Source organism: Pezoporus occidentalis, unplaced genomic scaffold, assembly GCF_034315485.1.
Source record: "Pezoporus occidentalis ecotype Australia unplaced genomic scaffold, CSIRO_AGI_Poc_V1 ctg37, whole genome shotgun sequence".
NCBI lineage: Eukaryota > Metazoa > Chordata > Aves > Psittaciformes > Psittacidae > Pezoporus > Pezoporus occidentalis.
Window position 1 is genome coordinate 6,247,439 of NW_026915691.1, and position 26,353 is coordinate 6,273,791.

Sequence of the window (26,353 nt, forward strand, 5' to 3'; positions counted from 1 at the left end):
AAGTGGTAAGCAGGATTTATGCACATGCTGAAGTGAGGAGCACACTGTACCAACAAGTCACTGGGATTTAGGCTCTCAACTAACTGAATCCTTACAGTGGTAATTTTTTTGTAGGAGCATCATTTTTGTTTGCTTACAAGCAGAGAGCTTACTTATTTCCTGTTTTTCTATACAAAACTGCCTCTTACCAAAAGAACACAAGTCTGGAAGAGCTCCCACTTCTCACCCTCCTAATCCAGCAGGATGACACTGAGGAATATCCAAGAGCTGCCTTCCCAAGCTCTTCAGGACCAAAAGCCTCATATATGTGAGTTCTCCTGTACCCGATAAGGGCAGAGCTATGCAAGTGCAAGCTTCCAGGGTACACATCACTGCTCCTTTCCTGACACAATTCACACCTTCTTGTTCATTCTGCAGTTGAAATAATTTTTCATAAACCCAATTTTTCCCTGGGCTCTCAGTTTCAATAAACAATAACAAGCAGGTATTTGTCAAGTTTCCATACAACTTACTCTGTCACCCATTTGCCTTTGGCTTTGCCTTAGGCTTATGCTTATCTGAAGTGACCCAAGGTTGGCAGACAATAATTCAGCTCCTACCAAATAACACACACGCACACACACAAAAGGACCAATACTCCCCACAAAACATACTTCCTTTTTTTTCCTCTCTGGGACAATGCAGACTTTATTACATCTGCTATTACAAGTGCCTATAATAATGTCCTCTAACAAGCAGCTCTAAGGTCAAATGTGTCCCTTGATCAATTTACTAGAGGTCCATGGTGCTGCTGCTGTGTGAAGACTGTCTGGGGAAGAAAAAAATATTCCCTTTATTCCTTTGCTTCACTGCAAGGAAACAAAAAAAGCTGCCACAAAGACGTTTTTCTTCTCCCTCTGCTCTTGACAAGTCAGGTACACAGGGAGGGAATATCTAGCTGCAAAGGACTGTAAGAGACCAACGTTTGTACAGGCATATAAAAACATACTGTTTATTTACCAAGCTGTTCAATGCATGAGGATGATTCAGAACAAGGCTAAGGGGATTGGAAAGATGTCTTAGCAAAACACCTGCAAAGCTATTTTGCATGAGGACAAATAAAAGGCACTCTGGATGTGAGTGTCATGTGGTCTTCTTTATACAGGAATTTAGCAATTCGGTACGTTGCCAGAGTGAAAACACTCTGACAAGCAATAGCACTAATTCAGAGATGCTCCTAGCAGCGTAGCCATTGCATTAACCTACTCCTAGCTGTCCGTACAGCTGTGACTGTTTATCAACTTTTGCTCAACAGCTCCGTATCAACCATTAAGTAATGACTATACCCAGCAAAGCAGACTCAGTGTGAGGAGATTTCCTACAGAAACTGCTTCCTGTTTGCAGACAAGCAGCAGGGAAGGAGTTAGACTCATTGGCCAAAAGGGCTGAGTATCACTCTTACTCATGCCCCGTGGCATGACTTTTGTTTCATATGCTGTGATTTGTTTTCATCTCTACGCGTGGGTTTTAGTCACAGACTGGCACTGACGTTAATGGGAACAGCCCTATTCAGCCCTGCAACTGGAGAACAGCAGAGCTTCAGGTACCTCCAGCTATTAGTAGAGGATTCTTAGGATTGTCTTTGCTTATTCACTATGTGCAGATTCCCATCACTTCTGATGAAACATGGGAATTCCTGCAAACATGGAATGAGCAGCCCCGTTAAAAAACACCCCCTCAACAAAACAAGAAAAAAGTCCCCTTTGCAAATGACCTATAATGTGTCTAAATAAAGCTTGAGCTGTTCCTTACTCATGCATAACTTCATGGCTTCTGTTCCCTCCACACCCTGCCCAGTTGGCATAATGTGCAGAAGGGTTTTGGCATGGACAATTGAAACACCCACATGCTGCCTGAACGAAAAGCTTGTTCCCAGAGTCCTGTTCTTTCTGAGCGACAGCTAAATGAGACTTTTCTTTTGATAACACAGGTCCCATCTGCACTGTAGGTTTCACCCCATGAAGACTAAACTCCACCGCATTCCCATATCAGAGCAGCTGCAATATCTCACCCCATACCATGGCTGGAGGAGGCTTAAAACCTGGCAAAACTCCAACCTCCACATTTCATATGATCAGAATAAAACTCCCCCTAAAATAACAGAGTTCATCTCTGAAACCCCAGAAGTCACCACACATGTAATTAGCACACCTTGGCGTGGTACAAAGGTAAGACATGAACAACAAGCACAGGCACAAGGAACTCTCACAAGCTTCTTGAAGGAGCAAGCATTCCCTCTCCACATCTCCGGTGCCATATCCCGTCACAATGTTAATCCATCTGTCTCTTTAAGCAGAGACAGCACCGCCACTGACGATGATACGACAGTGACAAAGGAGGGCTGGAATTCAGACCAAATTGTTATTCCCCTCAGCTAGGCAGTTATGCACAAGAAACACTGCTTGTAAACACTTCTTTGTCAAACACTCAATTACAAGCTGCTTTATGAACAAAACGAGCCAGTCGCAAGGAAAGCAGGAGAGGCAAATGGGGAAGTGATGTGCAATGGCATGCAGCCATCACACCACCGCATACCCGGTACGGCTCTGTCCGTGCTGCCAGCCCCTCATGCAGGGCAGCACAGACACGTGCTGGGGAAACACTGAATTCAGCTCTTCAGAATGGGGTTCAGGTTTTGTGGATCTTTATTTTCTGCTGAAGGGATTACTTCCTATGTGGTAAGCAAAGAATAACTTCTGTATTTTTACATTATTGGTTTTGGCAGTATGCACCTGGATGAAAAAGAGCACATGTACAAATGAGGAACAAGTTTTAAAAGCCTCAATTCAGGCAACGCTTGTAATACAGCTATCTTGGTACATGTCATCCCTGTGTACATCTTTATACACTGAAATTGCTAATAGGAGATGAAAATTAACTGGAAGTACATTTATTTTTCATGTTAAAGCTGCAGATGTACTTCACAGCAGCCCTATCTGATCAGCGAAACTATCTCCATCTTTGATTTTAAAACACTTGAGACACTAACTCCAAAAAGATACCCATGACTGACACTATAACCAATAAATGTCATGTTACATTACAAGATGTTGCCCTACGGCCACTCCAAAGTTTTGAGAGCCGACAAGAAGACAAGTTTATGAGATCCAACATCACCTTCCAGGAGGCTGCAATATTACAGCATCAGAGGACTGTTCATCATAGCAGTGTTATTTTAGCTGCCCTGGACAGCATCCACTTGACCCATTATCTAGTCCCTGAATTCTTTTTAGCAATATTATTCCAGTAGATAAAGTTTTGTCTGGAAAAGGTGTTTCCCTTGTTTTTACTATTCAGTGTCCATGAGTCAAGCAGGGCTGTAAGGAAACATTAGAGTGCAAAATGAAACCTATTACTAGCCTTCAACTTTAACTTGCATTTTGGATCTGAGCTCAAGGAAGAACCAAGCCTGTGCTCCTTTCCCTAGTGCTGAAATCAAACCCTTCAACCAGAAGAAAGTGGAATGTGGAAGGATGAAGACAAAAGATTAGTTTTTAAATTAAGAACAGCACATATTTATGTAATTGAGTTTAGACACTTATATTCAGAATCCAGCAGCCGCCCAAATTATTTTGCTTTGTGATCTCCACAACTCCAACTGCAAAGAAACAGAACTGAGAGGAAGCTACCAGAAAAAGAAGGGGAAAAGACCACTGAAACTGTTACATATAATAAGAATTTATAAGTGTAATTCCTAAACTTAACATCTGAAATACCCTCCTTGCTAGGATATTTGTTTTTCTTTAAACAAAATAATTTCAAGGCTCAGCTTCAGAAAAATATTAGAATCAATTTACAGTGCTAACAGTTGCTACACATAGAGCATATTTCAACTGTTGAGTTAAACAATACCTACACACCCAACTATGCCTTAGGACCCCTTCAACCACTAAGCTTGGAAGAGCTTTAAATCTATCACAAACCCCTGCTGGCTTTACTTAATTCTTTAGTTTCTTTTAGACACGATGTTAGAGAAAATAGCATGGGTTTAATAGACTGATTTTGCCAGAGAAATAGTGCAATGGCATTCACCTGAATAGCTACTTGTAACCTTGCTTGAAGGTAAAAAATAAGTGCTTATTTTACTTAAGAGATGTCTCCAAACCAAAGACATGCTTACTCAAGCTGTGTATATTCTCAACAGTTCGTGTAAGCCATCCATCAGGCAGAAGTATGAAAATTAGTTCCCTTCAGAATCCACAGAGAAAAAGAGGCCGAGGGATGTGGGTAATGCTGCCTAAGGCTGCAGTTTGCAAGGCGAGAGCAACCGAGAGGTGGAAAACAGCATCATCTTTGATACGCTTCCACATGGAAAGCCAAGTGAGCTGGACCAGTGCCACTGAATGACTTCAGGCTGAAACTGGCAACTGCCAAAGTGATTCTGCTACAGCTCCTGGTGCACTGATCCTAGCAGTCTCTTGCAGAAACGGAGATCCATGGCCAGCAGCAAGCAAGGACAACTTCTGCATCTTAAAAGTAATGGTATCTCACGACAAAGATATCTATTCTGCCTCAACCACAAATGACATTGGGATGTGATTTTTGTTTCAAATCAGCTCAGATTTAGACTGGAGCTGTGCAGATGGTTTAGTTATTATACTGATAAGCATGCAGGAGAAAGAATATTGTGATAGAACATTGTCCATCCGCATCTACTATCCTCGTTTCACACACACACAAAAAACCCAACCTGCAATCATGCCAAAAATGACAGGAATGTTCACAAGGAACCACACTCTACCTGCTGCCATTCAAAGACCTTGTATTTTACTGCAAACACTTGGTACAAGCCCAAGAACAGTGACTACAATCAGGTAACAGATCCCAAACCCTTATGCAAAGGTAGCTGAAGTATTGGGCGGCTGGTGCTTAAACCAAGCTGGAATAACCCTTTAGACACTTCTTGTCCAAACCAGAAAAACAATATGCAAAAAGGCCATGGCTGCTTCAGCTACTTCTAGGTCCCAGCCTCTTCTGTGGCATCTGAGCTACATCCAGGGAAAAGGGCTCTGCACAGCCCACAGGAAACCTGGAACAGGCCCTGTCTCACTGTCATGAAAAGATGTTCAAGAGAAACCTCCAGCCAAGGCTCTGAATCTCTTCAAACAGCACACACTAGCAAGACTAGCAGGAGACAGAGCACCATTCAAACACTGCTGTGTTTCACCATTCTTCAGTTTGCTCAGATCACAAGATACAACACAAGTGCTCTATCTTAGTGCCTTCTCTTCGCCAAAAGAAAATATACAAATAAACCAACAACAACAAAAAGAGAGCAGGGAAGAAGGAAAAGAAAGAACACTTTGTGCATTGTATCAACCAATTAAATTCAACAGAGGAAAAAGATACAAGTGGTTATAGCTGCCTGGAAATTACTTCATGCAATTAAATCCCCCTCTCTAAATTACAAACCATTTAGCTCTTCTTTTATAACAATGTAACCAATGACCACCACCAACCTTTTTAATAGTGTCTGATGCCATATAAGTTGTCAGCAATGAAATTTCCTCTTTATTTCTTCTTTTCAAAAGAAGCGATTGTATGAGATTCATTCACAGCGATTTAGAGAACATCAGCGAGAAGAGAGGATTGCTTTGTTTCTCCTTATTCTGCTCTTGTCTGAAACTATATTTAAGCAAATGTGACCTAAGGTCCTTATCAGTTATCTAACTGCAGGCAGAAAACTTAAAGATGACCTGCAAGAGTTTTATAACATGGAGCCTACAACTAGTTTGATTCTTCAATACACGCAATCTAACTTCCCTACACCACAGGAGTGTGGCTTAACAGCCTTTCTATTACTTGAATTTTCTGGCCTTTTTTAACTTTGACAACACCAGGAATGTCAGATCAAACCTTGTCTGCCAGGAAGGAGTCTTGTGAGATGAGAGCTGCTCTGGGCAGCTTCCTTCACACTGCTCCTTTTACGAAGTGTCTGTGTGTCTTGATTACAGAGGTCTGCTCACGAACCTCACTGGGTCTGCAGCTATTGCATCTTCTCAGATGGGCAATGAAATGGTGACATAAGGCCCTGAAGACACTCTGTTTCAGCTCCACTGCTGGTAGTGCAAGAAGTCCCAATGCACTGGTAGGATCCAGTGCTTTCATTACCGTGCTCTCTAAACCTGCTCTAACACGTTAAAAATGCCAACAGCCACCTGAAGGGCTGAACACATTGCTTCTGCCCAAGTGCTATGAAGTGGGAGAGGTGAATGGGGACAGACAGGGAATTCTGGAGAAGAGGAAAAGCAGAAACAAGGAAGGTTGAAGCCAGTCCTGCAGGCAAAGCCTCAGGGTCCAAATCTCAGCACAGCAGGATCAATACCATCACAGCATTATGATCCTTAAATACGAGGCAGGGAGCAGAGTACATGTGTCAAAGCACTGCATCCCCAGGGCCACCCAACCTCTGCTTTGCCTGTCACCCACCCAAGGAGGCGCATGGCAGTAGGGTGCTGGCTCAGGTAAGCCCTGCAGACCCAGCAGTGAGCCAGCATCCCCCAGCTCTGCTCCTTAGCTGGGGCACACTGGAAGCTGTGCTCAGAGGTGGCTTATCCTCTCTGGGAAGATCAGGTGAGTCCTACAAGAGCAGGGACAAGTGGGGCACATTAAAAGCACCAATATTAGCAAGTGAGGGTCAGCTATGAAAGGGAAACCCACTGGTACAAACGAGTAAGTATTTCACTACATTAGTGAAAAAGAAAAATTCACCTTCTCCTGTGAATAACACTTTCAGCAGCCAAAACACAGTTTATATCACTTCATTCAGAAAATAGTATTTGTGGTGTAGTGAAACCCAGCCTATGCTTCTGTTTCATGCTTAAGCATTAGTCTAAAAACAGTTGGATCCCCCCAGTTCTAATAAACATGGTCTCCTCAATTTCTGTTTCTCTACCAGAACTGCAGAGGGTTTGGAAATCCATTTTTCCAGCTTAAGCGAAGGCCTTCTCGTGCCACAGTTCCCAACGGTTTTATGGCACTACTTTGCAGTACTCCTCCTGAAGGACAGCATGTTGCAGAGATCTGTTATGGAGGCTGTGTTGTAGCTCTCAAAACACGGCTGCAATGATGAAGTTACCTGTGCCACAGCTATAATGCAAACCTTCAGTGTCTAAGATTTGTAGAAGGCTTTAAAGAAACACTGAACTAAACACACAGCAAAGCCCTCCCTCTCTTGCAGAGCGGGTTCTGCAGCCACTTCAAGAATCTCAATGAATTCCTGGATAAATTTAGCAGAAACAGCAGTTCTTTGTAATAGCAGGGCTTCATTTGGGAAATAAACATCCACCATTTATTTACAAAGGATTTTTCCTCCTCCTGCCACTGCTGTGCTATGCCCACTGCTTCCCCTCCACTTTGATGCAGCAAACAGAACACCAAGTGCCTAACCAGGACTTAAAGCAGATTTTTAAATTAGTTCCTGACAGTGCAAACAGATTGCTGTTGATTGAAATGAGGCTGATTTTAGGCCTTGGATTAGCAAACCTAATGACTAAATACTGTATTGCCCGTTGCAGTACTTTGCACTGTTAGTCCCCAGTGATTTCCCAGGCAGCTGTGAAGCCTCTGCACTGGCAGATTAGCGTGAGAGAGCAAGGCAAGGCCATCTGTGTCTGTGTGTGCAGCACTACTCAGCCGGAAATAAGGACCTCCTCCGAAATCCCGTGGGACAGGGCCCCCAGCACTACAACCTCAGTAAGAGCTTTGAAGCTAGCAAGAAACTGATCCCATGCTGAACAGCAAACACATACTTGAGAAGGGTTTGCTGGAGCAGGATCACACCTCAAAGAGCCTCCACTGGAGCAGGCCTCCAACACTGTCCTTGTCTCAAGCTGAGGGGACTCCAAGCACCAACCTAAGCCACCTCCCAGGCTTGCAGACAGCTTGGCTGGAGTCAGTGATAGAGGGACTTCACCCAGACAACAAGCACCATGTTAACAACCATCTCTCCCAGGAATAATAAATGTGTGCTTAAAACTAATTGGCACAGAGCTTTCATGTTCAAATTGTAAGTTCTTGTACTTACAAAGGTAGAAATGGATCCTGGGTTTAAGCAATACATGAAGCAACATTTTCCTGATTAAAAGAAAATGGACTTTTTTTCCTTTTGCTTTGTTGTTTAGTTTCAAAGAACGTTTAAATAACAGTATCTGCTAACAAAAAGGGTAACATCAACTAGAAACAAAAAGAAACCCGTTTCTATAATTTCACCGTTCAAAAGCAGTGAAATGCAAACACCAAAGCAGCACACACCAAACCAAACCAATCCCCAAAACCCACATTAAAGGCAACATTTCTTGAAGGCTTTTTTTGTAAGCTGGCTGCCTAGAATTCATTTGCTTTATAGTCTGAAATACTGACAGTAACTGAGTAAGTTACTAATATGTTTAGATCCTCTCAGACACAGTTAATTTCTAAATGCTACATTATTAAGTCATAGAAGGACAGACATATCCATACCTGTCCTCTGGCCTATAGACAAAGATTCCAAAGGTTATTCTCCTACGTAGCTGCTGAACCTCAGATAAGAAAGGTACACTTCAGGCTCTCAACTCTGCATCACCAAAGGAACAATCAGCCTCCAGCCCACAAGCAGCTTCAATGCATGTCCGAGTCTTTGATTTACCATTTACCATTATCTGGAAAAAATAAAAATCAAGCAGCTACATGCTCCCAACCATCAGCACAAGCAGCATGATGCCAAAGGAGATTTCCCACACAAAGTACTTCATTAGCCAGGTATGTTTCTAGACCATTGCTCTCTTGGTAAGAACCCCACAGCCTTTCAGTACCAGCATCACACACAAAATGAGGCTAAGGCTATGTAATTAGTTTGAAGACAAGCTATCAACTTTCACCTAGACATCAGAAGAAACAACATGCATCCTAGATGGAAAAGGCCTTAGTGTATCACCTTCAGCTCAGATCAGCAGTCACCTAGAGCAGTGCTCTCCTAGGGGAGCAGAGAGAATGTTATATTCATCAATGAATGTTGGATAACAAGCTGGTGAGCATCACAGAAAAACCCCATGAATAGGTAATCAAACATGTTAATGTAATTCAGCAGTTCCAGTCCAGCAAGAGCCACAGCAACAATATACATGAATCATCAACAGTGCTGAGCAGTTTGAGGAAGGCTGAAGAGTGAATGAGACACAGGCATTAACTCTGCTTTCCCTCCCTCCAGGAAGCTCTGCTGAAGTCACAGAGATGTCACACCTTCAGAGCAACGTGACAGCATTAGCTTTCCTGCCCTTTCCTCCCATGCTCCAAACCCAGCAGGCTATTTATGAGCACTAAATACGTGCTACACCACCCTGTTCTCCTCAGCTTCTTTGAGACTCTTCCTCATCTCAAGTGATTTAAACAGTGGGTGAGAAAAGGAAGGAGGAGGTGTAAGACACTCATCTTCGTGACAAATCACTACTTGCAGAACAGAGTGTTATTACAGCCACATTTAACATCTAAACATATTCAGTACACCATGATGCTCCCAAGCTGACTAAACACAGAGCTTGAGGTTAAGCTAACTTGAAGTATCTGCAACTCTTTCCCATTACTCCAACTCCTTACAGAAGGAGGCCAGCCCATTTTTAGTCCATGTACAGAAAGGGCAATGGGTCCCGAAGCTCAGAAACCTCCCACTGTTCCGCACCCAGGGTGGCCCTGGGCTGCTCATACATTCAGAGGAATAAGCAACTCCAAGAATGAACGCAGAAAAGAGAAAACAGCTCAGCTAAGGCTAATAAAAGACAGACTCAGAGCTCTAAGGGTGTCTCTCACAAAACTAGACTGACTTAGGACAACCCAAGGAAGCAAAACTGGAACAAAGAAGTTTCATCTTATGTCTACCTCTTACTTCATTTAAGTGACTTATACACCCAACTATCAAGGAATCTTTTACAGAGGTGATGGGGTCTTCACCCCATATCTGTCATTAATTCTCATCATAGAGCAGCAGTTTCAAGTCAGCCCCTTTCCCTGCACAGACATGTTGAGGACAGCCCCAAATCCTGACAAATCTTTGGCCAAAAGACTTAGAACTATTTGAAATGCCCTTTTCCCCCCTCTGCTTCGTTACAGTAGCAGATAAATGTGTTTGAATGCTGTTTATATGCAGTTGTAATAATAGGCTGGAAAGGACAGACTGGCTTTTGCAACTCTCTCCCCACAGCCAGAGGTACAACAGGACCAAATATTCAGGTGCAAATCGTAGTGTGGATGCTTTGTCAAAAGGAGTGAAGTATTAACCTAATTTTCTAAACAAAGCAGACAACCTGGCACTCCAATCAGCTTGCCACTTTGCACTTCTCTACAAGGATTAGCAGAATGCCATAATTATAATGCCCAATTTGATTTATTGGAGGAGGCTGTGTAGAGAAGGTGACAATCCAGTAGCCTTGTGAAGAGAAAGAATGAGAATGTAAGGAAAGCACCAAAGAGAATAGTAATTTCTAAGCAACCTCTCGATATAATTAGCATTAATTACAGTAAGCTTTCCAAATTAGGTATAAACCTACATTTAATAAGGCAGAGATGCAAAAATCACCCCCAAATTCCAGGAAACTTCATATTACAGCCAATTTGTCTAGACAGCTTGGCAGAAAATGTCAGAACTCTAGGTGTGAACTTTGTGGGTATTAAAGAAAAGGAAAAATTATTGAACTTGCCTATATCATTTACATAATGAGTTTGAACTAAGAATAGCCTGGTTTATCCAGCTTCAATTTCCCTGCTACTTCCATCAACCTTACAGACCTGCAAACTTGTCTGCTTTTCACAACTCTATCAGGTAGGATAATAAAAAGTATTTAAAACCTCTCCCTTTTCAATAAAAGATGAATTCAAGTGTGACTTGTTTAAAGAGGCATCATGTATTAATGAGTCACTCATCACAGGCTTTATTTTTTATACTCTTTGTGCAAATCCTCAATCTTTTTGGCGTTTGTTACTTATTCTTACAGGGAAAGAAAGATTAAACAATGAAAGATGAATTCAAGTTTTCATTAATATGGCAGCAAATACCCTATTACATCATGATGGCAGCCAAATACTAGCCAGAAGAAACAGGTAACAAAGTAGATAACGATGTCCTCAGTTTTCAGAGCTGAAATACAAACAATCTAAATGGCTGGTAAACTGAGGCAGCAGCATATCATTACAGGAACCCGTGTTTGGTCGGTGTAACAGAACTTCTACCCCAAAGCTTTCTAAGGAAGTATCATGAAATCCCCCTACTGGCCACAACTACTTGAAACATAAAGGTGTCACTACTGACAACCCTTCCGTCCTCTGCAGGGGGTGAGGAACCAGCTGCCCCCAGCTCCACGAAAGGGCCTCCCCACTACCCAGCAGGGCACAGCCTCCCACATCCACAGCACTGAACTCTTGCAGGGAAACACTGCACCTGAAGGAACAACTCTCTAACCCGTGGAAAGGCAGTTATCTACTGAAGCCAGGCTTTCATGCTAGAGATATTCAGGTGGCAATCAAGACCTAACGACCTCCCGCAGTGCTCCTTGTTCCCATACTCCAACTACACACACTCTCAGTTGCATCAACATGAGCATGTGTAAGGTTACTCCCCAGACTAGAGCGGAAAGTGAGCCAGCTCCATGTATGCTTTGCAAGGGTCACTGGATTGGTGTTTGGGGCCTTTTCACATAAATAAACCCCCCTGACACAACAGCAGCTTTCAGAGGCAGAGGAGCTAGTGAAGCACAATACCACATTCCTAGCATAAGCAGCAGGCAGCAGGAGCATCCGACATCACCATTCAGAACCACTGCTTCAAAACATTCTGTATGAAAGCCAGGAACTTCTGGTGAAATACGTGCTTAGCATTTTGTGGGTTTAGATGCCAAAAAGAGGATCCTATTTGTTCAAACTTCCATCAGAACTAAAATGTGCATCTATTCACCCATAATAAAAAGTCATTTTAATTTGCAGAGTGAACAGTGCGCAGACTCCTTGCACCTGTAACCAGAGGGGGAACTGAAACCCTATCAATCAATTACTAGGAAAAACAAACAAGAAACTCGATACATTTTAACTACATATACACTGATGAGCCTAAAAACAAAACATTTGGTATCACTTTGGGGAGTTAAAAGAAAACAAACCTGGCAAATATTTTACTAGGAGTGCACGGTTACATGATTTGCTACCTAAATGTTTGCAAGCAGAAAAGTACTGACATCTTCACTGAAGTTATTCGTATGGAATTATTCCAACTACTCTTTTTAAATCAAGAAGAAAACAAAAGCCTCCTAATTTGTTAATGAGTGGGGCCATGAACAGACCATTAGAATTTCTAATGTTAAATGTGATGGGCCCTTCTGAACCAATATGCTACCAAAGATTGTGTGTGGTGGTGGAGTTCTGTGGGGGGTTACATTAGGTAACCTTAATGATCCTTTCAAATCCTAAAATATTCCAAGTCTGAAAAAACACTGTCAGTAATTGGACAGTTCAATCCTTCACAGTCTGGCACACACACAAAACTAGGTTCACAGAAGTGAAGGTGTGCTTGGGTTAAACAGCCCTTTTCTCTGCATCACAGAGAGCAAAAGTAGTTTTCCATCATAGTGTACTTCTTAGCCCAGAACAAATGCTGGAAGGTCAAGTTCATTGCTCTTCCTGCTGGCTGCCATTTGGCACCATGTTAACAGACAACTGGGAAAGTGTTTGTTCATAGCTATATGCTGCTGTGCCATGCGGATTTCAAACCAATGAACGCACACTGAGTCACCAACAGCTCTCCCTGCTGAGCAGCAGTTAAGTGATAAACAGCCTGCCAGGCATACTGCCTCCTCTTTGTCACCTCCTGGCTCTCCACATGCAGTGGTTCAGATGGGAGCCGGCAATCGTCCCCTCCAGCATAACAACTCTTCATTCATTAATGCTCTACCACGTTTTAGAAGGGCACAAAGAAAAGACTCCCCAGAGCATGACTTCCTCCAAACTGACTTTCCACCTAAAATACTCTAGTATTTTCTCCTCAGCATACTGTTTTAGGGGCACATGAACCTGACTCATGGGATGGACACACTCATGTTTGCAAATTCCAGGCACACATTAACAAGCACATCTTCACCAAAGAAGGCTATGGTATGACTGATGATTTCTGTTTGCATTTAAAATTGTAAGAGCCACAAACTAATGGTGTGAATTACCACGCTGTCACAAAGCTGCAGGATACACGGGAGGTCTGCTCCTTCCTTCCTACATTACCCAGTACATCTGATCTTCCGTTTTAACTTATGAAACTTCTCCACAACGCAGGATTTGTGCACATAGCCAGAAGTCTTGTAAAAGACATTGTTTTCACCAGCACAAGTTACCAGAGAAGCCAGTCACATTAACAACACCAACCTTGGACAACATTTCACAGTGGCCAAAGCCACAGTACAGTCGCTACAAATGAGAAGTAATTCCCCTACCTGTTTGGACAGCTTCAAGGGGAGCTTCTTCTTCATCCGTTCTTTGCCTCTCTCTGCCTCTCTCTCCGAGCTCCCAGCATCATTGTTATGGCCATTTTCACCTGGCTCAGCAGAAACACAGTTTTCAGATTCTCTAGGTTTCTTTCCTGGATGCCTCTCCCATTTCTCCTTCCGCTCCTGAGGCTTTAGTGACATGTCCTTCTGTAAAGGAGGGAAAAAAATAGTACATTAAGTTCTCTGAGACTACTTTTAAGCAATAAGCAATATAAATATTGAACAAAAACACAAACAAGACAGCATGTTCTTTCCAGAGATGACTTAAGATGAATAATTAGGCACACACAATGCAAACAGTAATTTTAGATTAGATTAGGATGAATACTCTCCAGGCTATGTGTTTGATTAATTTCAGAGATGCTGGAACTGGTTATGAAAATGAGATTGCTTCAGATTAATTCAGGACCATACGTCAACAGCACATGAACAAATCAGCATCCTAAAAGAAAGCCTTTAACTGTTCAACTGAAACAGAGGTGGGTTTTATTTTGCTTCTGATCTCAGAAAGCAACATATCAGCCCCCCTGGGCCTGACAGTCTGATTCACAGTAGCATTCATATGGAGAAATGCACTTCTAAAGCCTACCATGCATTCAATAAGCAAGCTGAGATCAATGGGATCTAAACACATAACAGAGGTTGAACACTTCTAAGTGTTAAGTGTCTGCCCTGAATCAGGACTATAACATACAATCTAAGCACACTTTAAAAGCGGGTATGTCATGTCAGAATGATTAACATCGGAAGTGAGATCAGAGAAGGGAATTACTGCTGCTATCCCTGGCATCTTTGAGGACTGAAAGCTGAACTCATGGTGACAGTGTCAAACTCTCCCCCTACACACACCACTTAAAGAGAGTTTAAGAAATAACATGCCAAATCACTATGACGTTAGTTCACAACAGCTAGATACATTCCCCCCCCGCCAGTGCTTTTTATTAACTGCTCCAGGGTAAAAACTAAACTCTTTTTGAAATGTTCCACAGAATCTCTAGCCCAATTAATTTTTCATGAGAGAAAAATATATCAGATTAGGAGATACTTTAGAAAGCCCTGTTTACCATGCCAAAATTTGTCAGCTTCAGCCACAGCATCTCCCCTGCTCTCAGTGCCTTGCTTCCGACTCAAGCCATTACATCATGGAAGGAACTGGCAATACAACTACTCACATTAACACACCTTCAGTACTGCAAAAGAGCTCATGAAAATCATTAGCTCTCTACTCTTTCCAAAACTAAAGCCCAACAACAGACAATGAAGAATTGGGATGAAATGTCCTGCTGACTGCTCCAGATTACTTCCTCCCCCTCATTTAATTAGTGAATTGACTGCTCAGTGTGCAACAGGCTGATTCCACTCCAAATCACTTGCTACTTAAAGTTACCCTTCCCTGTGAAGCGAGATGATGTACTGACACTTTAGGATCACAGAGACACTGACATTTCGATCACAACAACAACATACATGCAGCTGCTTCTTAGCCCAACACAGGCTCAAAGACAATCAGCCAATATCCAACCCCTAAACACCCTGCACAGAGGTCCTGTGGGTCTGGCAAGCTCCTCTTACAGCACATACATACACAGCAAGCTGCAAAACCCCCAAGATAAAACCCCCACTCCAAAATTAAAGCCAGTAGCACTGTCTCAAAGACGTCGAACACACCAGAATACAGATCAGCTCACCAAGGCCTTAACTAATGAATGAGCAAGCAAAATGATTGTCTGGCATTATTCTCCATGAATGATAAAATGAGGAATTCAACTAAATGTTTAGTTGCTCCCTTTGGTTTTTAGCTTTAAAGTAACACACTAAACCACCAGCTTCAGATGGCACTTACAGAAGGTCACACTGATTGTTCTATTTACTGGGAAGTTGCTGAGGTAGAAATCTAAATGCTAAGCTTTAGTATCTAATCCAAAACTAGTGCAATGGAAATGACATGTGTTAACTAATACTCAGCAAAATATCAGAAACAGAAGTCACCAAAAACCTGCACTTCTTTATAAAGCCAGATGCGGCTGCAACGTGACAGCAGACACATGGAAGATGTTGCATGAGGTGACAGGGGCCCCAATAAGGGAGAAAGCAGGAATAACCCCACCTGAAAGCACCAGCAAACAACTTGCTCCTGGCTCAATGTGTAATATTCACTTTCAGAGATGCTTTCAAAGGCAGTAAATGGCCACTTTTGGTTTAAATTCTACCTGGCTTCACATGGTTACTGGTGACTCAATGCCTTAGGAAAAGCCTTCCCTCGGTGCCCACAGCACATTCACTGCAGGTTTTAGATAATTTGCTTCACTGCGTAACTAGTCTGGAAAGCTGTGGTTTTCCCCTTACTGAATCCTATAAAATTCCCTACTTAATAATTTAGCTTTTTATCCCCGTTTTGTCTGAAGATTTAAGGCCTGTCTCATCACTGAGCTACTAGCAAAATTAATTCAGGGAATATAGTCATAGCTGGATTAAAGCCAAGGAAATAATGCATTCACTTGTAGTGCCACTTGCATCCAAGAATCTCAAGCACTTTCCAAACAGCCGTGAATTAAGCCCCAAGCCCTGGTAGCCAGGCTGCTGCTTGTCTCCTGCAGGAGGAAGGCAGAGGGAGTCATTCTCAGCTCCGCAGCATGGGGCAGCTGGGGGGAAGAAGCCAAGTTTTCCTGCCTTGGGACAAGAAAAGCTATTCCATGTTCCTCCCCACTTCAGCAGAGGATTCAGCTCACAGGACTTGGCTTTTTCTGGGAACTGAACTCAGCTTCTCGTCACTGACAGAGGGTGACAGCGGGGCTGCTTTCTATGCTGCTAAATGCAGACCTCTTTGCAGCCTCAGGCAGAGAGCAGGAGGGGGCTAATGGGGTTTCTGTTCCTGCCACCTTTGTTTCCTTTCTATTTACTCCGCTAAAAGTCTTCCAGCAATTGCTCTTTTACTCAAGTTTATGACCTCCAAGTTGGGGACCTCAGTGCAAGAGCTTACTATTTTGGGATGTGCATCTGTGCTTGTGCACAGGCAATCACTGGAAAACTTAAGCACATACAAAATATACAGTACATCACTGCAGTGAACAATGTCTATTGACACACCTTGACTTCAATCCAGAAATGCCAGTGGGGAGGGGAAACTGGCCTCTGACAAACTGCTGCACTGGAGCCTTGCCCCCAGACAAGCCCAGACTAGCAGACAGTTTTGCCTTTTGCACACCATGTAAAGCCTAAGGGCTCACATAATGACAATGTCTGAAGTCAGGCCCTAAAGTCAAAAGGTCTCCATATCCAGCCTTTCAGTTTCTGCCCAACCTCGGAGCCAGCAGACATGGTTACCTTTGCTGTCAGGGCCAGTAAATGCCCTTCTCCAAGGAAGGCTGGTGGACCCAGGCCCATTCTCTCTTCTCAGTTCCAGTAAGGAGATTGCCAAATTCTGTTCCAGAATATACACAAAACTATTTTGTTCCTTATTACTCACTGCTTCCAGGGCTCTCCTACCTGTCCTCACTTATGAATCTCTCTTACACCGTCCAGGTCAGGCTGCAGCCTTCTGTCTGGGCTGCAGACGGAGAGCAGATGGTTCTAATTGGCTGCATGGGTACAGATAAGGAAGAGTAGGCCTTTCTTTAGAGCCTCTTTCTTGGCAGCTACTGCACAAAGCATACAAATTCCACCTCCCCATTTTCCTATTCAGATGCACAGATACCAAAGAACACTTCAGCTGAAAATGTAATTGTGGTACCACCTCCTCGAGCTCTACCTGACACTACTTGCAGACCCCTAGCTGTGATGATACACTGGCAAAGACCTCAGCACAGGCTGGCAACCCAAGTATGCAACCTCAGCTGTGCAACAGATTTTGAGAGTCCAATAAAAATCTGAGGTCTTTGATCACTATTTAGCCCAAGCTAAAGTTATGCAACTGCTCTTCTGCTTGCAGCAAAGCTGGCAGCATCCTTGATCTCTTGGAAGACTCCTTCCTGAAAAGCCATTTTTCTTCTGTCACCGAGGCACAGCTGCAATCTCCAAAGACACTCAAGGTGCACGCACCACTCTGCGTATAAATAAAGCTGTGAATAATGCCGGTGCACAGGCTTCAGCTTTAGAATGAGACTGTTCTTACCCCCAAAATGCCACAGCCAGAGACTTCTGCACAGTGGACTCCACGCTGTCTGTTGGATCAAGAAATAATGATCAGCCCTAAAGGACCCTGATGCAAGATCCACGTTGACAGCATCCATGGCTGGAGGTACCACTGTGTATTTGCTCAGCCCAGCTCTAACTCTGCCTTAATCCTCCAAGTTTACACAGCTCTGAGATGTCAGAAAGCACGTGAGGGAGGCTGGGGTTGCAAATACCTTTCAGACACAGGGAACGCTTGCTGAACCTGAAAAAAAGGTGGAAAACCCACACAGGTAGACGAAAAACCTCGAGCATGCTTGCAGGGGTGCAGAGGCCAAAAATACACCTACAGTTAATAAAATAACTACCCTCAGCCCTCAAGCATCCATTCAAAACTCAGCCCTGGTGTGAAATCAAGTCCATTACAAGCCCCGGTCCCCAGGGCCTGTTGGACATTGCAAGGCTCAGGCAAGGCCTGGTTACAGTGCTCCTGCCAGACGGCCTCTGCCAACTGCACAAGATTATATGGGCTGATTTCCCAGTAGGGAAACAGCCTCCAGCTTCTCTCTCCACAACTCTTCACTGCAGCACTTACTCCTTAAGCTGAGGAACGTGAAATGTCCCACTGAACATCAAACAGGAGAAGGATCCACACAAAGGAAATAAAAACCCCACTGCTGTCTCTAAAACAGACTGTGCTTGTCCCTGTTTCAGCTTCCAACTTCTCTCAGCAAAACAGCAATGGAAAAGGCTCCGAGGATCCAAACACCATCTACCCTTATATCAACTTCATCATGCAATTAGCATAGGGTTGTCAAATGTGTTTGTTTAATAGTTCAGGGAGAGATCCTGGCTCAGAGATGAACTGAAACAGATTTATTTTTAATTAGGTTACTTCTAAAATATTCCTATTGACCTGATACCTAGTTAATAAAGAGCAACATAGAAACAAATGCTGACTTCATATTCTCATGCTTTCTACGTAGACAAAGCACATTACAAATACAGACAGGACCCCTACTAAGGGAAATCTGCTGTTCATTTATTTACATAAAGGTGGCACAGGAGACACTCATTCAAATGGAAAGTTAATATTAGAGATATACAAGACAAACATACATCAAATAAATTAACTTTAAGGCAAGGATTTGAAGATGGGTCCGTAGAGAGAAACCACTGCAAGAACAGGAGCCAGCCAAGAAAATTAGCCAACAGGCAAACAAAATGAGGTGAACAATATGGAGAAGGGGGGAAAAAAAAAAAAAAAGGAGGAAAAAAGGAATGGGATAAGAGGTAACTCTACCGGAGGGTATTAGTTAGGACCACACCAAAGTGATTTAATTTGAACTCAATGTGGTGAGCAGGCAGCAAATGCAAGTGGAGATCTAAAAACAAGCAGGAACACACTTGAACAGTGGGAGAGGAGAAGTTTGAGAGCTCTCTCTGGAAAGCTGGGAGAAGGAGCATGCAGTGAGGCTGCAGGAGAGCTGGGACTGGCTGGCAGCATGGCACAGCAGCTCCGGCTGGAAGGGCAGAGGGCACTCAGGGAGGCTGCCTGCTGGAACCTCCAGCCGCACGCTTGTCCTTCTCATGGACAGGAAAGTTGTCATTTTTCCTCCAATATAACAAACACTTGGTTTACTTCCCTTCCCTCTCTTCTCCCTCACTGCAAGCTTCACTGAAGATGTAACTCAAGCCCCAACCCTTCAGCCACAGCCAACAAAGCGCTTTTTAAAAGGCAAAAAAATTCATCTAGATTCAAAGTGACTTTCTTCCTTTGACCCTACATTCAAGTAATGCAATCAATATCAATTAAAATGATTCCAAATGAAACCCTTGCTTGTTTAACCTTAGACTGCAATTCTCCTTCCAAAGCTGACATGTTCCAGATGAATCTGGGTCTCACTTTTTAAAATGCACCACATTTGCTCTGACCCTGTCACATGTTTAGCTCAAGAATAAGATGACTTCCTGACCAGACAGCTTTGGAAATGTTAAGACATTTGAAGCAGCCATTGGTTTGCAGGTTTATGATACATAATTTAACTTAAAAATAAAAGTGGATGAACCAAGAAACTCGCTGTAATTGAACCAGTCAAATTTATTACCAGAGGCTGTGCTCCTGTCACCTGTGAAGAGCTGAGGAGCAAGCTGCCACCACTGTGCTAAATACCCACTTGTAATGACACCCAAGAATTAAGACTTGCTGCTAGGACCTTGAAGACACAACACCAAGTAGAGACACCTTGGACAGCTGTCCAACACAAAGTAGCCAAAAAATACAACAGAAAAGGTCAAAATCACTCTGCTTTTAGATGTATTTCAATCACTATGATTTTACAAAGCTTTGAGTGCTCTTTTAGTTTGCATGAGACTTGAATAAATTAAGTGCTAAGCAGTAACTGGTTTTAAAAGCTGGGGAGCAGGGGCTGGTACTGTTCCCCTCCTTCTCAATTACTTGAGGAAAGAAAACCAGGAAAAAAAAACCAGTACTGTCCCACCCCGGTAGCATCAAGTTCCTGGAAACAGTGTTTAACAGTAATTTTGGGAACAATAAAAGGAAAAACACATAAAGCAAATATCTTCTCTTTAGTAAGAGGTCAAGGAAATCTGCACGAATGCACACATAAGGTTGTCCACTTCTTTGGTAATAAATCCTTCCCCACCACCACCCATTAGGGAGATGGATACACAAAATCTACTGGTTTAAGCTGCACTTTGCAAGCTCAAGAGGAAGCAGGGTGGCTTTCTCCCTCTCCTCCAATTTCCTCTTCAGGGCCTGCAGGAACGTCACTGCAGAGAGCTGCACCCATCTTCCTCGCTACTAACAGACATACTGTAACAGCTATTAAAACTCCCACAGGTGCTCGCTGTCCATCAGAAAGGAAATGATCCCATTTTAAGCCATCAGTATTTCCTCTAGTGATGGCAGTAAATGCCCGACGAGTGCTCTAGAATTACTGTCAGCGGAAAGTGTGTCAGAGCAAGGGAGCTTGAATGATTGAAAGGAAGCTGGGGCACCATTTGCAGGTAGATGAAATGAGGCATACTACAGGCCCAGCCTGCCCAGCTTTCACAGCCTTCAGGAGTGCTGAAAGGTGCTGCTGGGGGTGCATGGTGAAGCCAACCTGCCCAGCTTTCACAGCAGATAAAAGCACGTTTGGTTGAAGCTGCTTTCAGCCAGGACTGGGAACTCACCCTGCCCACTGTATGTAGTGCATGATGGAGCTGGGGAAGAACTTGTGCTTATCTGACAGCACCTACTTGCGCTTATTTGAGTAGCATTGCTGCACTGCTGGGTATGAATGCAGAGCATGTGCCTCCTGCAAACTCCCTCTGTCTCGGCAAGTGCCCTCCCAAGCAGTTGAGATGGCAACAGCACCAATGAAACCCATTTCCCAAGTGACAGGCTATGTATAACACCTCCATTTTAAACAATGCAATCTGAGGGACATCAACCTCAATGAACTTCCAAAGGTATCCAGCAAGTAAGAGGCATGGGCAGACGCACACTCCAGGGTCCAGTGGTTTGGGAAGACATTCCTCAAGCATACCAATATTCAATGACACTGCTGGGCCTACACTGCTGATAGGCAGCAACCACAAGCTCGTTTACAGAACAGCTTTTAACACTTAATCTCTACTAATTTCCCTTCTCCCCAGATTATTTAAACAGACACCCATATTGAATTCAGATAGCTCATGGTGACAGAATCACGACCTGAAGCAGCAGTTCTTTGCTTGAAGACAGATGTGGCCATTTTATCACTCATTTCCAATCTTGCCAGGAAGGTAACGCAAGCCCCAGTTTCCAGCTGCACCAGCTGGCCCCAAGCTGCTGAAGGAAAAGGCAAGAGGGTCCTACCAACACAAACTGGTACAGCAGCTGGATGCTTTCACCACTCATAATTTTCAGCTGAACTAGTCAGAAAAAACAGGAAGGCACTGTGGAATAAAAGATGTCTCCAGCCTATTTGTCACTATTGACAGGAATGCTTAGGAATACTGTCTCTCTCTCTAAAATTAATAACAAAAGAAGACACAACTGTTTCAAACTCTGCTGAAAGGGGGATGTCATGCTTCCGTGAGCTGGACTCTGGAAATGAAGTTCAGCCAACCTGAGGCTGGACAGATGGACTGGGCATATGGCTCATCTACCAAAGGCAGGGGCCTAAATTGGTCTCCTCCATCTATGCTTCTGCATTCAAGGTTCTGATCTTCATAGCACAAAGTATGCAGCAACCACATTATGATGGTACTGACTGTCATATGAATAGGTTCATACTTGAGACTTGAAAGATACTGCTATAACCTAAGGTAGCTCAGTCATGGATTCAAGAATCTCAGGCCATACTTCTTGAGTAATTCAAAGCTTCTACCCACTAACTACAAATGTGAAGTTTTATTTTCTAGGATTCCTGATTCAACCACACGTGTCATTTCCACTCATTTGGTATCTACTTTTAAAATACAGCCATGAAACTGTACTGCTCTGGAGGCAGTGGCACCTATGGAACGAAAGCTCCAGACGAATCTCCCACGTGGTGACAGCCTCAAGCACATTCACTCCACAAGTAGGTGCGGACGTTTTTGAGACTCTGCTTCCAGCCTACACTCTTTATTAGCACTCTCTTAGGAAAGGTGCCATTCCCAAAGACGTTGCAGTACAGCGACACGACGTTCTGCAGCAGCAGAGCAGTCTGCAGGCTTAATTTCAACTGGGGTTTGACACAGCTCACACAAAGCCAACGAACACTCACAAATTCCCTTCTGCCAACTCTATTGTAGGGGTGAGAGTCCCCAGAGGAAAAAAACGGCCATACCCTGACCCCTGGTGCTGCATGAGAGATTAATTTATGTTTAAACACTATGACACTAGAGGCATCTTTTACCAACTCTGCAGTTGCCCTCAGTGGTAGGCAACAATTTTCAGTTCAGCTGTCATGAGGTCTACAATGTGTATTAAATAATCAGTCCTCTGGTAGTTCCTGTTGGCGAGGAAACAAATGAGAAGAAATATAAACGATCCAACAACAAGAAATATGTCTCCAGAAACAGCTGTCCACAGCACACTGCTTCAACCTAAGGGGAAAACCGAGAGGTGACTTCTAGCTGGTAAGAAATGCTTTTCTAAGTATCTAAATGTCACAGGGGCTAATAAAAAGTCCAGGACGATGCATCTGTGCCACCCTCGTCACCCTCCTCCTCTTCAAACATGCTGCTGGAGACATATATTGTACAGCAGAGGTCTACAGCTGTCAGTCTTGCCAGCAGCTATGTTCTCCCATGTCAAGAGGCTTAGCACACCACATGCTCAGGAGCAGCTCATCTATAACTGGTTTGCTAGAACAAACAACAAGCGACCAAATGTTTCCATATATCCTTAGGGCTTCCTAGAACAGTTCCAAATATTCTGATATCTGTGTCAGGAACGAAGCATTCATTTATATCCTAGGCAAGTGCTGAGAAAGAGGAAACATGCACAATAGTAGCAGCCAATTTTGATGTATTCTATGTTACAAAACATTTTCAGTCAGAGAGCTCAAAGGTCATTAATAGATTTTCATATGTTTACAGACAGCAGCAATTTCAAGCTCTGTAATTTTAGAACTACATGTCAGTCTCTCAACTTCCAGCTGTTATTTCAACATTAGATAATGAACACAATGCAAAGGTTACACAATCACTTGAACTGGCTTGTGCTGTAGATCCAGTCGCACAAATCATTATTAAATTCTAATTACACATATATTATTTTACAACTCTTATTAGAACAGCAGGGCAAATCCTCTTTATGAAAGACATCACCAGTTTAGAAAAAGAGGCCAGGAAGGTTATTCTTGTAACGTGACAGAAATGCTCCTCTCTCTCCCTCCATCACCTAAACCACTGCTGATTTACAAGTCTCAGAAACAACGTGCACCTTGTTAACACCACCCCAGCAGAGCACAAACAGCCATCAGCCCATATTTTGTTTAAGTGCTTTATAGATCCCTAACACAGACATTGATGCCTCCTTAAAATAATCATCTTTGATCAGAGGAGGAAGAAAAAAAAGCATTAAGGCATTTAGTGGTTACCCAGTGAAATGTCTAAATATGCTCCCACTTCTTCTTTATGCAAGTACTTAGAAACTGACACCCTCCAAAACCTAGAGATTTCTCCTAAGGAGAGTGTTGCGATCTAAGTTAAAGCTTTGTAAGACATCAGGCTTCCACACTAGAGATTCTTATTTTATTTTCATTTTGGACCAGAAGAAACCATGGTAATCATCTAATCTGAGCCTTTTATCATGCAGTCAAATGAGCAAAACCACCCAACTGGGAAGCAGTTTAAGGGAAAGACTGGAAGTGCCTTAGCAAACTACCCCCTTCCCAAATATGAAAATCAGCAAATTAGGTTTTGCTCTTGCCTCTTACTTCTACCCCTCTATTCCCAGGCAGTGGGAAGTGTTACCCACTCTGTCAGTCACACAGCATGTAATCTCAATGGGAATTGAAGAATCTCATCCCCAAGATTTAGCTTTGAAGCAGGACAGACCAGCAACATCCCTTTGTGCAAGTGAGGTCTCCTGTGGTGACAGCAACGCTGTGCTGTCAGTGATGTCTCTCTAATCCCCAGTGCATCCTTAGCCAGCAATGAATCTCACACTGGGAAATTCCATGCTTTGACATTAAATAATTCCAGCTGGGACTTTCAAAGGATAAGAGATAGAAGCCCAATCCCATCACATTCCAATAGGAAGCCCTTAAGGTTTGGTTTATTTTCTTTTTGAAAAGGAAACCCATATTTCATTCTCATTTCCATCCCAGTTTCCTCTGGGAGACGAAATTCAAAGCAAAGAACAGAGGGCAAGAGCAGTGCTAATAGGAAGAAAGACTTTTCTAAGACAAATTTCTTCTCCAAGACATTTATCAGACTTCTCTGACGAATGACAACACCAATTCTTGGGTACATCAGTTTGCAACATGTGACACAATAAGGAGCAGATAAATCAGCACATTCATTAACGTTCCTGAAAGGAGATCTGTACTTTTGTCTGGTTAGTCTGACTTGGCACTACGGAAGAAGCAACCAAACAAAGTCCACCAGGGCAGCAGACAATTAATGCTCAAGAGTGAACAAAACCAGCAAACTGCAGAGAGGAGAACATGTGCAGAATCAAAATGATGCGACCCACTTATCCAAGCATATCAAATAAGGCCTCAGGCAAGCAGAGCTGACAGGACAATAACCCACTGCAGAGAAAGAACTCAGCAGAGCAGGTGCCATCAATCACTCCTAGCTGCCTCACCAAAGCCAGAACAAGTTTTCATTGGCTTTGCCACTCTCTTTCCATTATGCTTAGAGGATTTGTGTTTCCCTCCCATCCAAGCGGGGTTAAACTAGGCCTCTGCAACCACCTCCTCAATCCATGATAAATGCTTAATTTTCAGATCCAGAATCCTCTATTTGCACTTCACAGACCTGGAACCAAAGGCCAGCTGTGTCGTAGGACCTGTTTTCTTCCTGTCTGGAACAAGGCTTTACCAGTCACAGCTGAGAGAAAGGGGCATTCATGCAAAAGTTTTCCATTTGCTGCTAGCCCTCAATTTTGAAATTCAATAGGGAATTCAAACATGATACAGAGCAGCAACTTTCATCACCGTTAACCCACCCAAATTAGTTAAGAGCCCTTGCGCATCTCACAATTCACATCTCTGGAGGGCTTAACTTTGCTTCTCATTTATTGTTCACAGCACCTTGTCAATGCTAAACATCACAGAGTGAGAAATACAGATGCAGCACACAACATTTACTTGTTCAAATGGGCATAACCCTTTGGTGAGAACAAAAAAAAGCCCCACCCTTCTATGTGGAAAGGGTTAAGACAGAACAGATGCAACCAGAGACTCTGGAGAACAGTGTGCATGGAAGCAGGGTTTCTTGTGATTACTTCTGTCTTGTAGCTCTTAATAAGCTACATCACAGCTGACATCTCCACCAGCTATCTGCTTCCTTATGTAGATAACCAGAAACAGAAAAGCTGACATGACAATTATATTACAGACACAGGCTACCTTAACAGCCCTCACTGCTACAACAGCACGGGCTATGGAGAACAAGCACATCCTGAATTCTCATCCAGGCTCTAACACCAATTCTCTATGCAACCATATGCAAGATACCCACTTTATAAATGGTTCTAAAAAGCACTAATAAGATCAGGTAAGAGCTGCAGCACATCTCAAAGGCATTATGATACAAAGAACTTTCAAGATGAAAAACAGAGCTAGAAAAGCATTTCACAACTGCTGTTTATTATGAATAAAGCTCTCATCCCACCACAGGTGCAACCCAGGGGACTCTTGGTGCACACCTATTCCCACTGCCTATCGTACAGGCAGGCAGAGCAGGGATATACTCAGGGCATCCATCCTCTGCCACCTCCATCTCGGGAGCCTGTTGCTAAGCGACAAAGTGCCGCCGTTATCTGCAAAATCCTCCAGCTCTGCCCACCCAGACCTCGGCCCCATTCCCAAAAGCAGCACCCAATGGGCCACAGTGTCTCTCTGGTAGCCCTTGATAATCTTGCTTTCATGTGTAAAGCAGCTCTTGTCAAGGCATTCAGGGAGCCCTCTGATAGTAAAAATCGCAGATAAAAAGATAATATCAAGAATACTACATTTCAAAAACAGATAAAAGGGCAGTAGGGGAAATTTCACACA

At 43.3% G+C, this 26,353-nt stretch overlaps 1 protein-coding gene across 24 annotated transcripts in view; it reads right to left on the reverse strand.

Moving 5' to 3' along the window:
• The window catches only part of FBRSL1 (fibrosin like 1), a 533,983-nt gene that overhangs the window by 376,564 nt on the left and 131,066 nt on the right, over positions 1-26,353 (reverse strand). For all 24 annotated transcript variants that reach the window (XM_062631525.1, XM_062631515.1, XM_062631536.1 and 21 more), the window contains exon 2: positions 13,482-13,682. In XM_062631525.1, the coding sequence (XP_062487509.1) occupies positions 13,482-13,682 (201 nt within the window). The remainder of the gene's footprint in view (positions 1-13,481; positions 13,683-26,353) is intronic.